Source organism: Staurois parvus, unplaced genomic scaffold (assembly GCF_062004578.1).
Source record: "Staurois parvus isolate SC_StPar_1 unplaced genomic scaffold, SC_StPar_1.0 ptg000132l, whole genome shotgun sequence".
In the NCBI taxonomy this organism is placed as follows: Eukaryota; Metazoa; Chordata; class Amphibia; order Anura; family Ranidae; genus Staurois; species Staurois parvus.
This window is the reverse complement of record NW_028317928.1, coordinates 5,619,440-5,637,834: the sequence shown is the minus strand read 5'-3', so window position 1 is coordinate 5,637,834 and position 18,395 is coordinate 5,619,440. Positions and strand designations below refer to the sequence as shown.

General features: G+C 44.3%; 2 protein-coding genes and 1 long non-coding RNA gene across 3 annotated transcripts in view; 2 read left to right on the top strand and 1 right to left on the bottom strand.

Annotated features, from left to right (window-relative positions):
* LOC149466215 (uncharacterized) overlaps positions 1-18,395 on the top strand; it is a 475,763-nt gene that overhangs the window by 134,737 nt on the left and 322,631 nt on the right. The gene's annotated exons all lie outside the window — the stretch shown is intronic.
* The window catches only part of LOC149466225 (uncharacterized), a 36,364-nt gene that overhangs the window by 6,438 nt on the left and 11,531 nt on the right, over positions 1-18,395 (bottom strand). The window contains 8 exon segments of the mRNA XM_089672691.1: positions 1,073-1,200; positions 3,033-3,141; positions 4,421-4,506; positions 4,776-4,899; positions 4,986-5,120; positions 5,600-5,716; positions 9,984-9,998; positions 13,573-13,678. Of these exon segments, the coding sequence (XP_089528817.1) occupies positions 1,073-1,200; positions 3,033-3,141; positions 4,421-4,506; positions 4,776-4,899; positions 4,986-5,120; positions 5,600-5,716; positions 9,984-9,998; positions 13,573-13,678 (820 nt within the window).
* LOC149466226 (uncharacterized) lies at positions 10,570-14,881 on the top strand. The gene is made up of 2 exons (XR_016312120.1): positions 10,570-10,704; positions 13,583-14,881. It is a non-coding gene; the product is annotated as an uncharacterized LOC149466226 (long non-coding RNA).

Sequence of the window (18,395 nt, the reverse complement as noted above, 5' to 3'; positions counted from 1 at the left end):
GCGGTGATCAGGACACTGGTATGGGGTATGGTGGTGATCAGGGTGCTGGTATGGGGTATGGCGGTGATCAGGACGCTGGTATGGAGTATGGCGGTGATCAGGACGCTGGTATGGGGTTTGGCGGTGATCAGGACGCTGGTATGGGGTATGGCGGTGATCAGGGAGCTGGTATGGGGTATGGCGGTGATCAGGACGCTGGTATGGGGTATGGCGGTGATCAGGACGCTGGTATGGGGTATGGCGGTGATCAGGACGCTGGTATGGGGTATGGCGGTGATCAGGACGCTGGTATGGTGGTGATCAGGATGCTAGTATAGTGGTGATCAGGATGCTGGTATTGAGTATGGTAGTGATAAGGACGCTGGTATGGCATATGGCGGTTATCAGGATGCTGGTATAGTGGTCAGGATGCTGGTATAGTGGTGATCAGAATGCTGGTATTGAGTATGGTGGTGATCAGGACTCTGGTATGGGATATTGAAACCAAAAAGGGTTACATATTCCCACATAAGAATATGACAAGAGCTTTGCTTCTGTGTATAGACTGGGGGAAGGGGACCATACATAACAGTGCAAGGTACAATGTGGTTGTTGGTTCTCATAAGGAATTAACAAGCAAAAGCTTCTGAGAGAAAGTAGGAAAATATCTCCAAGTGCTGACCCTTCCTTTCCTTGCATTGAATATTTTATTGTACATGTGCCTTAGTTCTATCAACCAGGTTCTGCTTTACAATCTGAACGCTCGAATCTTAAACTCAGAACAAAGTTTCACTTTTGGTGAAAGTTCTGCCCCCATATGCCCACCCATAGAGTGACCCGGTCAGAAAATCTAAAAAGGAGAAATGTGCCTGACCACGCATGTTCATGGATAATGCAAAGACACTTGGTTCCCATTTATTGTATGTTCAGAGGCAACGAGTGACAAACCCATGCAAAGAAATAGTCAAAATACAGTTTGGCCAACCAAGTCTTCCCTAAATATTAAGGCCTACTTTGGTGTCTGCTGGAACCCACAGATGTGACCATCTTAGCTGGACCTAATGTATCTGAACATCATTACAGGTTAGCTTACCGCATGGAGGTTCAGGCTGATAGGGCTTTCTGCTGGCGGGTCATCAGATGTGATGTCATCAGCTTCTCTTTTACCATCTAAAGAGATAACTGGACAGCCCTCTGTGCTAATCCCACAGTGCTGTCTATCTGAAGCAAATAAGAAAAGGAAAGATTAACAGTGCCTTAAAGTGTTACTAAACCCTGGACCCTGCATTGACTATATCCGCTCTCCCCAGACCCTGCATTCACTATATCCGCTCTCCCCGGACCCTGCATTCACTATATCCGCTCTCCCCGGACCCTGCATTCACTATATCCGCTCTCCCCGGACCCTGCATTCACTATATCCGGCCTCCCCGGACCCTGCATTCACTATATCCGGCCTCCCCGGACCCTGCATTCACTATATCCGCTCTCCTCGGACCCTGCATTCACTATATCTGCTCTCCCCGGACCCTGCATTCACTATATCCGCTCTCCCCGGACCCTGCATTCACTATATCCAGCCTCCCCGGACCCTGCATTCACTATATCCGCTCTCCCCGGACCCTGCATTCACTATATCCAGCCTCCCCGGACCCTGCATTCACTATATCCGGTCTCCCCGGACCCTGCATTCACTATATCCGCTCTCCCCGGACCCTGCATTCACTATATCTGCTCTCCCCGGACCCTGCATTCACTATATCCGGCCTCCCCGGACCCTGCATTCACTATATCCGGCCTCCCCGGACCCTGCATTCACTATATCCGGCCTCCCCGGACCCTGCATTCACTATATCCGCTCTCCTCGGACCCTGCATTCACTATATCCGGCCTCCCCGGACCCTGCATTCACTATATCCGCTCTCCCCGGACCCTGCATTCACTATATCCGGCCTCCCCGGACCCTGCATTCACTATATCCGGCCTCCCCGGACCCTGCATTCACTATATCCGGCCTCCCCGGACCCTGCATTCACTATATCCGCTCTCCTCGGACCCTGCATTCACTATATCCGGTCTCCCCGGACCCTGCATTCACTATATCCGGTCTCCCCGAACCCTGCATTCACTATATCCGGTCTCCCCGGACCCTGCATTCACTATATCCGGTCTCCCCGGACCCTGCATTCACTATATCCGCTCTCCCCGGACCCTGCATTCACTATATCCGGCCTCCCCGGACCCTGCATTCACTATATCCGGCCTCCCCGGACCCTGCATTCACTATATCCGGCCTCCCCGGACCCTGCATTCACTATATCCGCTCTCCTCGGACCCTGCATTCACCATATCCGGTCTCCCTGGACCCTGCATTCACTATATCCGGTCTCCCCGGACCCGGCATTCACTATATCTGGTCTCCCCGGACCCTGCATTCACTATATCTGGTCTCCCCGGTCCTGGTATTCACTATATCCGGTCTCCCCGGACCCGGCATTCACTGTATCTGGTCTCCCTGGACCCTGCATTCACTATATCCAGTCTCTCACAGTACACAGTACATGCAATTATTTTAGTAAATATAAACTGCTAAATACATTTTCTATCAATCTCCTCTGACTGTCCTGTGAGGCTGCAGGACCCCTGAACCTTTGTCTGGATAGTGTTGATTGGCCCTGTGCTGATCACATGCACCCTTCAAAGAAAAAAAAAAAAAAAAAAAAAAAACCTCTCTAGCCATACACACACATATAAACTGAGCATGTGCAAACTTGCAACTGCTGCTCCGTACTATGGCAGATGGTTTGGGGACAGTAGAAGGGGAGGATCAGAGAGGACAGGATCAAACAGTCTTTTACACAATGCAGAGAATTAACCCCTTAGGTTCCACAGTGAGTATAATAATCATGCTTTACTGCATATACAGACTGATTGTACTGTTGTGGGTTTAGTAACACTTTAAAATGGAACTAAACTCGTTGAAGAGGGGAGAGAAGAAGAGATTACTGTAGTGACTGAACAAGAAGAATCTGGATTTAGTGTTTATTCCTCACCTGTGCTGATCTCTGGAGGGATTTCCTCTTCCTTACATTGTTTGCTGCCCTTCATACACTCCTCAGAGTCGCTCGCATCTTCCATTTTAACAACAGTCAGCCTGTCACCCTGGGTACAATGCAAAAAAAAGCTTTAAATAATACTCTGAACAGCAAACTCAATTTAAAATTGGAGGTCTTCAGAGGACACAGGCTACCCACCTAGAACATCGTCGCTTAAAGCAGAAATCTGGGATTTTATTTTTTTTCTTTGTTTGTGCAGTGGGGCTGCATGGGTGAAATGTTAGTTTTGTTCTGGGGGACAGGTCACAGAAGATATATTCATCTGACCCACCGATCCTTCCCGCACAAGACCGGTCCTTTCAGCTCCTGCCTCCCTAGTTCAGTGGTCTTGTAACTGGACTGTTCCTGATGTCAGCACGCTCAATGCATGCTCCACAGACAGGAACGGTCCACCGTTGGACTGTGGGGGAGTGCGGTTTTTTCGTAGGATCAGGGGATCAGGTGAATATGAGATTACTCCTCACCCCTAGAAAAACAAGCAGCTGTTCCAAAAAAAAAAAATGTAATTGGAGTTCTGCTTTAACTCCCTAAGAAGCTTCTTCGCTACCAGCACCCAGGTATACTGGGAACACTATTGTCCACAGAGCCATGTGAAATAGCAGGTCAGATATTCCCAGGCCTGCTAACTGTAAGGTCCTCACCATCTCTTAGGAAGGTGCGAAATCGTGATCTTAGCAAGATATGAGAGTTTCCAGGATTATCTCAGCATCATCACTTCTTTCCTAGTTCTCTTCCTACCTAAGGACTTGTTCAGTGTCACCTACAACTCTCCCTCCTCCTCTCCTCTTTCTCCGACCCCTAAGGCTCTGTCCTTGAACCTCTTCTACCCTCTATCTACACCTCCTCCCTTGGTCAGTTGATTACCTCCCACGGATCTCTTTGCTAACGACACCCAAATCCATCTCTCAACTCCTCAGCTTACCCATTCAGTCTCCTTGCATATCACTAAATTACTGAGATATCAGAACGGATGTCACACCACTTTCTAAAATGTAACCGCTTGGCGCCGGCACCTCCTGGCCCTTTAAGGGGTTTGTGATGACGGGAAGCAGGGCAGGGTTTAGGGTCACATGACTGCTGTGATTGGCTGTCACATAATCGGAAAGCTCCTGATTGCAAGCAACAATCGGGACCTTTCCGTGAGGCACTAGTAATTGCGCTGGGAGCAAGCAGGGCAAATGTTTGTTTACATTGGGCACCTCTCAAGGTCCAGGCCCAGCCACCGAGAGGCCACATATTTGTGTAACGTTGGCGCCAAGGAGTTAATCTTTTCAAAAGTGAGCTCACAATATCTGTAGATTCAGTTGAAGTGTAATTTGAGATACCTGATCATCATGGCGGTTGTCCGTGCAGTCCCGGGAATACAGAGGACGGGGACATCTCTCTGGTGGGTTCCCATTACAGGATCCATCTGTAGGAAGCACACACACTGACTGAATACATTGTTTCTATGTCTTTCTATCAGAGGATGTGTGTATCTAGGTGAATCCTCAATACAAGAAATTAAAGTCTCCTCTTACCTGGTGATGTGAGGGACGGCTGGTCCTCCATCATGACGTCCTTCTACAGATCGTTGTGTCCTTCTATATACTCCCACTCCTCTATTGTTTCTATATCTTTATATCAGAGGATGTGTGTATCTAGATGGATCCTCAATACAAGAAATGAGTCTCCTCTTACCCAGTGATATGAGGGGCGGCTGGTCCTCCATCATGATGTCCTTGTAGAGATCCTTGTGTCCTTCTATATACTCCCACTCCTCCATGGAGAAATAGACAGTGACATCCTGACACCTTATAGGAACCTGATACACACAATGATACACTCACCATCCAGACACATCCCTTGTCTTTTACTGGAGAATGTCCCAGAATTCCCGGCACCGCTCACCTCTCCCATCAGCAGCTCAGTGATCTTCTGGGCGACTTCTAGAATCTTCTTATTGTTGTTTCTCTCAGATATCAGGGAGGAATTTTGAAGTAATGTGATGGTCACATGATCACCAGACTTTACAGATGGAAAACTCTGCATCAAGAAACAGTTGTGTTATATGAACCTCCCAGAATCCTCCTCACCTCTCCGGTCAGGTCTGTGTTTTATTAACAGAGATAAGAGTGATGTCATGTGACCTCCCAGAATCCTCCTCACCTCTCCGGTCAGGTCTGTGTTTTAATAATAGAGATGAGTGATGTCATGTGACCTCCCAGAATCCTCCTCACCTATCTGGTCAGGTCTGTTTTTTATTAATAGAGATGAGTGATGTCATGTGACGTCCCAGAATCCTCACCTCTCCGGTCAGGTCTGTGTTTTATTAACAGAGATAAGAGTGATGTCATGTGACCTCCCAGAATCCTCCTCACCTCTCCGGTCAGGTCTGTGTTTTATTAATAGAGATAAGAGTGATATCATGTGGCCTCCCAGAATCCACCTCACCTCTCCGGTCAGGTCTATGTTTTATTAATAGAGATAAGTGATGTCATGTGACCTCCCAGAATCCTCCTCACCTCTCCGGTCAGCAGATAGATGATCTCCAGGGTGAGGTTTAAATCTTCTCGGTCATATAACTCCTGTCTTGGTCCATTGAGCTTTGCTCCTTTTGGAGGGGACTGATCATGATGAAACTTGTGCAAAGAAGAAAAAATAATTGTAACCACTTGTCAATCTGCCTAACTGGGAAATTACATCATGATTTTGATGTTTAATATCAGTGTTATGGTTTTCCCACAGGCACCAGTCTTTCTGAAAAAAGTGATTTGAGAGACTAATTAGACCCCTCCTGCCTCTTTCCAGTGGATTTTTGGGCTTACCTGGATGATTGGTGAGCCTGGGATCTGATCCGGCATTGGCGGCAACTGGTCATAGAGATGAGCAGAGGAAAAATGGCCTCCGCTCATCTCTATGGCCTAGGAGGACTAGAGCAACAGCATGACATTACTTCCGGTTCCGGCCTCATGGAAACGGCCATTTTTTTTAAACGTTAGATCAATGAGGTTTTTTTTAATCTAATGCTTTCTGTTGTGGAGGAGAGATGTGCGGTCTTATAGACCCTAGATCTCTCCATAAAGTGGACCTGTCACTGTTTTTTTCTATCACAAGGGATGTTTACATTCCTTGTGATAGGAATAAAAGTGATCAAATTTTTTTTTAAAGGGACAATGAAAAAAAATGTAATAAAATAAATAAAAATTAAAAAAAATGTTTTTAAAGTGCCCCCGCCCCCCCCATGATTGCACACAGTGGTGAACACATATGTAGGTCAGGCCCACATATGTAAGCATTGTTTGCAACACACATGTGAGGTATCGCCCCGTATGTCAGAGGGAGAGCAATGATTATAGAACTACACCTCCTCTGTAACTCTAAACTTGTAAACTGTAAAATTTTTTTAAAGTGTCAGCTATGGAGATTTTTAGGTACCGTAGTTTGGGCCATTCCACAAGTTTGCGCAATTGTAAAGCATGACATGTTAGGTTTACTCTATTTACTCGGCGTAACAACGTTCATATCTTACAAAAAATTGGATTATATATTGTTTTTTTATTTATTAAAGTGTATTTTTGAAGAAAAAAAAGTGTTTGAAAAACCTATGCGCAAATACCGTGTGACATAAAAAATTGTAACGACTGTCATTTTATTCTCTAGGGCCTGTGCTAAAAAAATAAATAAAATTATGTGTATGTATATATATATATATATATATATACATATACACACACAATATTTAATGTCATCCCAGTCTTAGAGTCTTAGCCCATAGGGTTCAATATTGAGTTGGCCCCGCCCTTTGCAGCTATAACAGCTTCAACTCTTCTGGGAAGGCCGTCCACAAGGTTTAGGAGGGTGTCTATGGGAAGGTTTGACCATTCTTCCAGAAGCACATTTGTCAGGTCAGGCACTGATGTCAGGGGAGGAGGCCTGGCTCGCAGTCTCCGCTCTAATTCATCCCAAAGATGTTCTATGGGGTTGAGGTCAGGACTCTGTGTAGGCCAGTCAAGTTCCTCCACCTTGAACTCGCTCATCAGTGTCTTTATGGACCTTGCTTTGTGCACTGGTGTGCAGACATGTTGGAGCAGGAAGGGGCCATCCCCAAACTCTTTACACTTGGCACAATGCAGTCAGGCAAGTACCATTTTCCTGGCAACCGCCAAACCCAGACACGTCCATCAGATTGCCAGACAGAGAAGTGTGATTGGTCACTCCAGAGAACAAGTCTCCACTGCTCTAGAGTCCAGTGGCGGCGTGTTTACACCACAGCATCCAACGTTTTGCATTGCACTTGGTGATGTAAGGCTTGGATGCAGCTGCTCGGCCATGGAAACCCAATTCCATGAAGCTCTCTACGCACTGTTGTTGTGCTCATCTGAAGGCCACACCAAGTTTGGAGGTCTTTAGCTGTTGACTCTGCAGACAGTTGGTGACTTCTGCGCACTGTGCGCTTCAACATGCGCTGACCCCGCTTTGTTATGTGACGTGGCCTACCACTTGGTGGCTGAGTTGCTGTTGTTCCCAGTTGCTTCCACTTTGTTATAATACCACTAACAGTTCATTGTGGAATATTTAGTAGCCAGGAAATGTCATGGATGGACTTATTGCACAGGTGACAACCTATCACGGGACCACGCTTGGAGTCACTGAGCTCCTTAGAGCGACCCATTCTTTCACCAATGTTTGTAGAAGCAGTCTGCATGCCTAGGGGCTTGATTGTATACACCTGTGGCCATGGAGGGGATTGGAACACCTGAATCACATGATTTGAAGGGGTGTCCCAATACTTTATAGTGTGTGTGTATATATATATATATATATATATATATATATATGTGTGTGTGTGTGTGTGTATGTATATATCTGACGTTTGGGGGTTCTAAGTAATTTTCTAGCAAACAAACACTGATTTGTACAAGTAGGAGGAAAGCATCAGAATAGGTCTGGTTCAAATCTAGAATCTGTTGTAGGCATTGTACACCGTCATGGAAAAGCACTGCAAGCAGAACCAAAAAAAGAATGAAAAGTGTTGTGTCATACTGGAATGAAACACCCACAGTACACAGCCCTAAAATATGTAACAAAATTTGTTTACATTTCTTCACTTTGTTGCACTCAAGGAAAAATAAATCAATACAATAAACATGTCACCAGCTCTATCATAGCAATGGTTTATCATCTTCCCGAGCCTCCTACGTGGTGGAGGCTCTTGATGGACACTGCTAGAAAGAGGTGGGGAGACCTCCCAAGAGCAGCAATCCCACAGGTGATCTTCAGAGCTGGCTTGTTTTCCTCATTCATTGCATCCACTCACTTTGCCACAACCCATCACCACTACAGGAGAAAGTTGAAAGTAGTAGAATTTTTTTATTCACAATGAAATTGTTTTCTTGGAGTCCATTGAAGGACACAGGAAGTCCTTCGCCTTTAGGTTAAACTGCCGCCTAGGATCAGTAAACAAAAAAAAACTGCAGGCCAGCCTGGGATAACTCTTCCTACTACCAGCGAGGCTCAATTTTGTAGCAAAGCAGTGCTGAGAGCTTAATCCTAAACAGATAGGGGTGGGACCCATGTGTCTTAATGGACTCCAAGAAAAACATTTTATGGCCAGTTCAAAAATGTTCTCTCTCACCCCTTGATGGTCTCAGGAAGTCTTTATCATCAGGACATACAAAAACAGTCCAACTGTGAGTGGGCAACAGCAAATAACCACTAAAAGACCCAACATGAACAAGAATTGGAGATAACATGCGGCTCAAGAGCCACTTGAAGAACCAACCCCCCGAATCTGGCACCTGATGAGGTAGAACCTCCTCCCACCACCTGGTGAAACCAAAAGGAGAAAATATGGAGAAGCATGCTTGATTCCTGAAGACCAAGAAAAAGAATCACATAACCAATGACGAAAGTTTCAACGTGGGAGAGAAACCAAGGAATCTTAGACCAGGATACAAAGCTGGTCGACTTGATCCAGCCAAAAAGGTAGAATGAAAAAATGAAAGAAAACGCTAGCAAGAATAGACTAGACCAGCTTTTCTGAACCTATCTACAACTCATGATACATTAGTGTGCTGGATAGTGGGAAGAATGTTCCTTACATTAGTGGTTATTTGGAAACAATTACCCCCTTACAGATAGCTGAAAAGATTAATGGTGTCAGTGGAAACTTATTCGAGAGGCAGAAATTGCTCATTGCTCAAGGAACTCCCAGCAGCCTCTGGAGGAACCCTCGTTGAGAAACCCTGGGCTAGACGTTTCCTGACAGAGCTGAAGAGAAGTTGTCCATCCACCTGGGACACTAGCAAAAAAAAAGAAATGTGATGGGAGTAGGAGGGTTACCCTGAATTTGTCTACAGTTTTATTAGTTGCCAGTGTTCAAGCTTCCTGTAGGCAGCATTATAAACCCAATGGCGAAGGCTTCCTGTGGACAACAGCCAAAATAGGAATTTTGTACCTTTTTCTTGGAGTCCATTGAGGGACACAGGCCTCACCCCTCCGGCTCCTGGTACTGCTCACTGCATGCTAGTAGTAGGAGGGGTTATCCGGGGGCTGGCCTACAGTTTTATTTTGTAGTGTTTCTTCAATTCTCCTGTAGGCAGCAGTATAACTCAATGGTGAAGACTACTTGTGCTCCCTCAGTGGATAAGAAAGAACATTATTATTATTATTTTTTTTAATAAGAGCTAGAAATAATAGAATGAAAATGAAAGCTTACACGGTAAGTAAATTAGAAATAAAAGCAAATCTGCAAAAGTAGATTTCTAAGAGAAGAGAATATGGCGGAACCCTTAACAAGGAACTTCACTCTCTCCATTGCTGGGTTATGCACAAAAAACATACTCACACACCCAGCACACACAGCACCCCCTGACCAGTAATAGCAATGCAGTGCTCACACATTACCTCTAACCGGTGCAGCTCCAATACCCAAGGAAGCCAATACAGCATTTAGGCCACGACAAAATGGCGATCTCCTGTGCAGAGGACAGTCACATAAATTTTAATTATTTCCGATTTTCATCAAATCTATCCGTTATATCATAGCCCTGGGCGACGCTTCCTGTCCTGAGTGACCGTTGTCTCCCTCATGTTCGCTCTATAATAGAGGCTAGTGGAAACATCCGCGCTACAAGAAAATGGCCGCCGCTCACCGTTAGTTCTACACAGATTGGAAACCCGGAAGCGGCTCGGTACATGTGGAACGCACAGGGCGGAAGTGCGGGAGCCACAGGTCCGAAGTATTAGTTGTCCTCCTTTGCTCAGAGGGTTCCACATAGTAATTTCATACTTGTATTTAATAGTCATTAGTATTATTTTCTTTTGTGATGAATTTGTCCTCATTTATTGAAAAATGATAAAAACTTTTTGTTTTTTAATTTTACAGTAACGATATAATACTAATCACATTAAAGAGTGTGCAGCAGATTAATAAAAATGGAGCTGATTCTGGTCTGATACATGAAGGAGACGATTGGTTGGTTAGTGAAAGTGACACCCCAGCACATGACATCACTCTTATCTCTAGTAATAAAACACAGACCTGACTGGAGAGGTGAGGAAGATTCTGGGAGGTCGCATGACATCACTCTTATCTCTATTAATAAATACAGACCTGACCGGAGAGGTGAGGAGGATTCTGGGAGGTCACATGACATCACTCCTATTTCTATGTTAAATTATTATTATACAGTATTTACAGTCATGGCCGAAATTGTTGGCACCCTTGATATTTTTCCTGAAAATCAAGTATTTCACACAAAAAAGGTATTGCATTAACACATGTTTTGCTATACACATGTTTATTCCCTTTGTATGTATTGGAACAAATATAAAACAGAGGCAGAAAAGCAAATATGACATAATGTCACACAAAACCCCAAAAATGGGCTGGACAAAAGTATTGGCACCCTTAACTTAATATTTGGTTGCACACCCTTTGGAAAACATAACTGAAATCAGTCGCTTCCTATAACCATCAATAAGCTTCTGACACCTCTCACCCGGAATTTTGGACCACTCTTCCTTTGCAAACAGCTCCAGGTCTCTCTTATTGGAAGGACACCTTTTCCCAACAGCAATTTTAAGATCTCTCCACAGGTGTTCAATGGGATTTAGATCTGGGCTCATTGCTGGCCACTTCAGAACTCTCCAGCGCTTCTTTGCCATCCATTTCTGAGTGCTTTTTGACGTATGTTTGGGGTCATTGTCCTGCTGGAAGACCCAGGATCTTGGACGCAAACCCAGCTTTCTGACACTGGGCCCTACAGTGCGACCCAAAATCCTTTGGTAATCCTCAGATTTCATGATGCCTTGCACACAGTCAAGGCACCCAGTGCCAGAGGCAGCAAAACAACCCCAAAACATCATTGAACCTCCACCATATTTTACCGTAGGTACTGTGTTTTGTTCTTTGTAGGCCTCATTCCGTTTTCGGTAAACAGTAGAATGATGTGCTTTACCGAAAAGCTCTATCTTGGTCTCATCTGTCCACAAGACGTTTTCCCAGAAGGCTTTTGGCTTACTCAAGTACATTTTGGCAAACTGTAGTCTTGCTTTTTTATGTCTCTGTGTCAGCAGTGGGGTCCTCCTGGGTCTCCTGCCATAGCGTTTCATTTCATTTAAATGTCGACGGATAGTTCGCGCTGACACTGATGCTCCCTGAGCCTGCAGGACAGCTTGAATGTCTTTGGAACATGTTTGGGGCTGCTTATCCACCATCCGGACTATTCTGCGTTGCAATCTTTCATCAATTTTCCTCATCCGTCCACGACCAGGGAGATTAGCTACAGTGCCATGGGTTGCAAACTTCTTGATAATGTTGCGCACTGTGGACAAAGGCAAATCTAGTTCTCTGGAGATGGACTTGTAACCTTGAGATTGTTGATATTTTGCCACAATTTTGGTTCTCAGGTCCTCAGACAGTTCTCGTCTCCTCTTTCTGTTGTCCATGCTTAGTGTGGCACAGACAGACACACAATGCAAAGGTTAAGTGAACGTCTCTCCTTTTTATCTGCTTTCAGGTGTGATTTCTATATTGCCCACACCTGTTACTTGCCCCAGGTGAGTTTACAGGAGCATCACATGCTTGTAACATTCTTATTTATCCGCAGTTGTGAAAGGGTGCCAATACTTTTGTCCAGCCCATTTTTGGAGGTTTGTGTGACATTATGTCGAATTTGCTTTCTTTCCTCCCTTTTTTTGTTTTGTCCCAATACACACAAAGGGAATAAACATGTGTATAGCAAAACATGTGTTAATGCAATACGTTTCGTGAGAAATACATGATTTCCTGGAGAAATATCAAGGGTGCCAACAATTTCGGCCATGACTGTATATAGCGCCAACAGTTTGCTCAGCGCTGTACATTATAATGGGAGACAGTACACGAGACAGCACAGTAATAATACAATACAATACACGAGGGGTTCGAGGGCCCTGCTCCAAATCACTTTTAGTGAATGACGTGGCCCTAGCATTTGTAGTCTACTCATATTAGACATCATTTGTTATGGGAGAGACACAGTTTTAATTTGCTGGTAATTTTATATATATATTTATTTCCTTGTTTACGATTGGGAGTAAAAACAGAAATGCTCATTTGAGCACTGCGTTAGACCAGCTGTGGTTGTGATTGGCTGCTGCAGTTTGTACAGATGATTGAACAGGCACCAATGTGCCACATAAAAGTGAAGCCATCCCTAAGGGCGTGCACTGAATCTGCCATGAGGCAAGGGGCGCTATTAGGATATTGACAGCCTGCTGGTGAAATTCTTGGCACCTCGTGAATGTTTCTGGTCTTAACATTACATTGTTGGGTGTACCAAAATGACCACCACGCCAAGAAGTGCGTCACCTCGTCACCGGAAGTTGCGTACCAACACGTTGCGTCATGTTATCACATGACTTCATCAGGGTATCACCTGCATGAATTATGTGAAGATCACGACCATATATATATTTTTTTCATGTTTTTTTTGGACATTATTATATATTCTTTGTGTATGCTTTTTGTCATTATTATCTATGAGAACTATATATGCATAGATTTTTTTTGTTGTCACCAATCACTAATATTGTTTGTCCCCATAAGGGGATTCACTTGGTACACCATTTGTATAGTCCCAGTATTGGGACAGGAGGGGGGTATTTATATATATATATATTCATATAATTTTTGGAAGTCACTAGTTTAAGTGTGTATTTAAACAGGGTTTCCTGTTTTTCACCATTTTTTTCACACGTTTGTTCATGATTGGATACAGATTGTATCAGAGCACTGTGTGTAGATTATTTATGTTGTATTATAGAATTTGTGTTATTTATTTTATTGTGGAGCGCTTCACCATTTTTTATTCTATAGATTTATACACGCCTATTGGGTCAGGTTGGGTGAGAGCAGCTTTATTTAGGGGATCCATATAAGCGCAAGAGGTATATATATCTTTTATCTTCAGATAGTGATAGACCTGTTGCTAACTCCTGATCTATTTACAATCACACAGATGCCATAGCTGGAGTCTTCACAAGCCAGCTTGTCCACACCGGGAAAGACGCCCGTCAAGACATTTGGCAATGACGCAAACCTGGCAGACTCCAGACTGAAATCCGGCGAGCAGACCAATAAGAAGAACCCATTTCAGTGCTCAGTGTGCGGCAAGTTATTTGTCTGGAGTTACAATCTGGTGGTGCACATGAAGATCCACACCTCAGAAAAGCCCTTTGAGTACACCGAATGTGGCAAGTGCTAACTGAGGAAGCGCCAGCTGGTTGTCCACCAGCGGACTCACACTGGCGAGAGGCCGTTCTAGTGCCTGGACTGTGGCAAGCGCTTCGCAGAGAAGGGCAAGCTGGTGAGGCATGGCAGGGTCCACACTGGGCAAAAGCCGTACATGTGTGAGCAGTGCGGGAAGTGCTTCTCGGACAGCTCCACCCTGATTAAACACAAGCTGGTCCACATGGGGGCGCAGTACATCTGCACTGACTGCGGCCGCAACTACAACTACAAAACGTCGCTCATTAAGCGTGCCAGGGTGCACACAGGGAAGGCCATGTATGGGAGGAGCGAAGGCTTGAGTTAAAGCTCCGGACTTCCTCTCCACTAGAGGTCTGCACAGAACTCAAGGTGAGCTATCCAGTGTCCTAGTGGCATCCCTCCTCAGTGTCCTTAGGTTTACTGCACCAGAAGTCTATGGGGCTGTTGGGGGATCTTGCTTCCTATGTCGGCACTGTGATTGAGGAAATGGCAGGGCCTGATGTTTAGCACACATTTTTAAGGATTTCAGCACTATAACTATGACAGGATCCACAGAAGAGAAGCAGGTAGGGGTCTGATATAGAGTTCTTGAATACCATAGTTACATAGTTAATCTGGCTGAAAAAAGACAAAAGTCCATCCAGTTCAACCATAAAAAAAAAAAAAATAAAGTTGTAATCCTACACCCACAGTTGATCCAGGGGAAGGCAAATAAACCCAGCAAAGCATGATCCAATTTGCTCCTGCTGGGAAAAAAATTCCTTCCTGATCCCCCAAGAAGCAATCGGATATTCCCATATATAGAACACCTGCAGGTAATAAACTTTACACCCTGGTCTAGTGTTCCACATCACATGGCTGACACCTTTCTCCCAGCCCATCATCTTCCACAGTTCCCACTACGGCATCATGTCTGACTTCAGCCAATGTGTGTCAATCCAGCATGAGGAAGGATATGAGGTCATCAGATTAAATAACTAAATCCTTTGCAGGCTTTATATATTTGACCTGTGAATTAGGTGGAATAAAGCTGACATTTATTTTAATATGTTGCCTTCCCTGTTTTCTTGCTCTTCCCCTTTTATTAAAATAAAACCTGTTTTTATTACATACCTTATTTTACACCCAGCCATGTCATAACTGGGTCTTTCTAGAACAGGGTTTCCCAACTAGGGTTCCTCCAGATGTTGCCAGGGGTTCCTCAAGCAATTTTTACCTCTCAGATAGGCTCCCACTGACACCATCAATCTTTTTTATCTATCTGTAAGGGGATATTTCTTCCCAATGACCACAAGTGTAAGGAGCATTCTTCCCACTGACCATCTTACTAATGTATCATGAGTTATAGATATAGCAATTTTTAGCAGAAGTTCCTTGAGATTGGAAAGTTATTTCAAGGGTTTCTCTGTGTTGAAAAGGTTGAGAAAGACTGTTCTAGAAGAATATGAGAGCACTTCTAAGTGCAGAAGTAGAATGAGTTTAATTTCATTAAACTTCTGCACTTAGACGCGCCCTATTGTGTTCTTCCATTTTATTGCAGATATTCCTTCTAGCTGATGAGAAACTGATCTAAGGACTTCATGGGCAATCTGCTGACTGTATCATATTATTGCCTTGTGGTCTAGCTACCACTACTTTTGGGACTTTTAGTGCCATTTTTGCTTAAAAATAAAATAAATAAATAATAATAAATAAATATATATGTATATATACACACACACACACACACACTATATTTCCAAAAGTATTGGGACACCTGCCTTTACACACACAGTGGATATAAAAAGTCTACACACCCCTGTTAAAATGTCGGGTTTCTGGGATGTAAAAAAATGAGACAAATTTAAATCATTTCAGAACTTCTTCCACCTTTAATGTGACCTATAAATTGTACAACTCAGTTGAACAACAAACTGAAATCTTTTAGGTGGAGGGAAGTAAAAATAAAAAAACTAAAATAATAGGGTTGCATAAGTGTGCGCACCCTTACACTAATCCTTTATTGAAGCCCCTTTTGATGTGATTCCAGCACTCAGTCTTTTTGGGGAGGAGTCTATCAGCATGGCACATCTTGACTTGGTAATATTTGCCCGCTCTTTCTTGCAAAAACAGTCCAAATCTGCCAGATGGCGAGGGCATCTCCTGCGTACAGACCTCTTCAGATCACCCCACAGATTTTCGATCGGATTCAGGTCTGGGCTCTGGCTGGGCCATTCCAAAACTTTCATCTTCTTCTGGTGAAGCCATTCCTTCGTTGATTTGGATGTATGCTTTGTGCCGTTGTCATGCTGAAAGATGAAGTTCCTCTTCATGTTCAGCTTTTTAGCAGACGCCTGAAGATTTTGTGTCAGTATTGACTGGTATTTGGAACTGTTCATAATTCCCTCTATTTTGACTAAGGCCCCAGTTCCAGCTGAAGAAAAACAGTCCCAAAGCATGATGCTGCCACCACAATGCTTCACAGTGGGTATGGTGTTCTTTTGGTGATGTGCAGTGTTGTTTTTACGCCAAACATATCTTTTGGAATTCTGCCCAAAAAGTTCAACCTTGGTTCCATCAGACCAGAACACATTTTCCCACATGCTTTTGGAAGACTTCAGATGTGTTTTTGCAAAATTTAGCCGGGCTTGGATGTTTTTCTTAAGAAAAGGCTTCCATCTTGCCACTTTACCCCATAGTCCAGATATATGAAGAATACGGGAGATTGTTGTCACATGGACCAAACAGCCAGTAGTTGCCAGATATTCCTGCAGCTCCTTTAATGTTGCTGCAGGCCTCTTGGCAGCCTCCCATACCAGTTTTCTTCTCATCTTTTCATCCATTTTGGAGGGACATCCAGTTCTTGGTGATGTCACTGTTGCGCCATATTTTCTCCACTTGATGATGACTGTCTTCACTGTGTTCCACGGTATATCCAGTTCCCTGGGAATTCTTTGTACCCTTCTCCTGATACTTTTTAACAAAGAGATCCCTCTGATGCTTTGGAAGTTCTCTGCAGACCATGGCTTTTGCTGTAGGATGTGACTAAAAAAATGTCAAGAAAGACCTACTAGAACAGCTGAACTTTATTTGGGGTTAATCAGAGCCACTTAAAATGACTGCAGGTGTATAATGACTCCTATTTAACATGATTTTGAATGTGATTGCTTAATTCTGAACACAGCTACATCCCCAGTTATAAGAGGGTGTGCACACTTATGCAACCACATTATTTTAGTTTTGTATATTTTCTTCCCCCGTAAAATATTTGTTTGTTTTTTTAATTGAGTTGAACAGATTATAGGTCACATTAAAGGTGCAAAAAGTTCTGAAATGATTTATCTTTGTCTCATTTTATTACATCACAGACACCTGACATTTTAACAGGGGTGTGTAGACTTTTTATATCCACTGTACATGAACTTTAATAGCCTCCCAATCTTAGTCCGTAGGGTTCAATATTGAGTTGGCCCACCCTTTGCAGCTATAACAGCTTCAGATCTTCTGGGAAGGCCGTCCACAAGGTTTAGGAGGGTGTCTATGGGAAGGTTTGACCATTCTTCCAGAAGCACATTTGTCAGGTCAGGCACTGATATCGGGGGAGGAGGCCTGGCTCGCAGTCTCCGCTCTAATTCATCCCAAAGGTGTTCTATGGGGTTGATGTCAGGACACTGTGTAGGCCAGTCAAGTTCCTCCACCCCAAACTGGCTCCTCCATGTCTTTATGGACCTTGCTTTGTGCACTGGTGCGTAGTTATGTTGGAACAGGAAGGGGCCATCCCCAAACTCTTCCCACAAAGTTGGCAGCATGAAATTTTCCAAAATGTCTTGGTATGCTGACGCCTTAAGAATTCCCTTCACTGGAACTAGGGGGCCAAGCCCAACCCCTGAAAAACAACCCCACACTATAATCCCCCCTCCACCAAACTTTACACTTGGCACAATGTAATCAGGTAAGTATCGTTCTCCTGGCAACTGCCAAACCCAGACACGTCCATCGGATTGCCAGACAGGGAAGCGTGATTGGTCACTCCAGAGAACATGTCTCCACTGCTCTAGAGTCCAGTGGCGGCGTGCTTTACACCACTGCATCTGATATCACTTGGTGATGTAAGACTTGGATGCAGCTGCTCGGCCATGGAAACCCATTCCATGAAGCTCTCTACGCACTGTTGTTGTGCTCATCTGAAGGCCACACCAAGTTTGGAGGTCTTTAGCTATTGACTCTGCAGACCCACTTGGTGGCCTACCACTTGGTGGCGGAGTTGCTGTTGTGCCCAGTTGCTTCCACTTTGTTATAATCCCACTAACAGTTGAGCATGGAATATTTAGTTGCCAGGAAATGTCACGGATGGACTTATTGCACAGGTGGCAACCTATCACGGGACAACGCTTGGAGTCACTGAGCTCCTGAGAGCGACCCATTCTTTCACAAATGTTTGTAGAAGCAGTCTGCATGCCTAGGGGCTTGATTGTATACACCTGTGGCCATGGAGGTGATTGGAACACCTGAATCCAATGATTCGGAGGGCGGGCCCAGTACTTTTGGCAATAGATTAAAGTGGATAAAGCTTAGATCAGAAA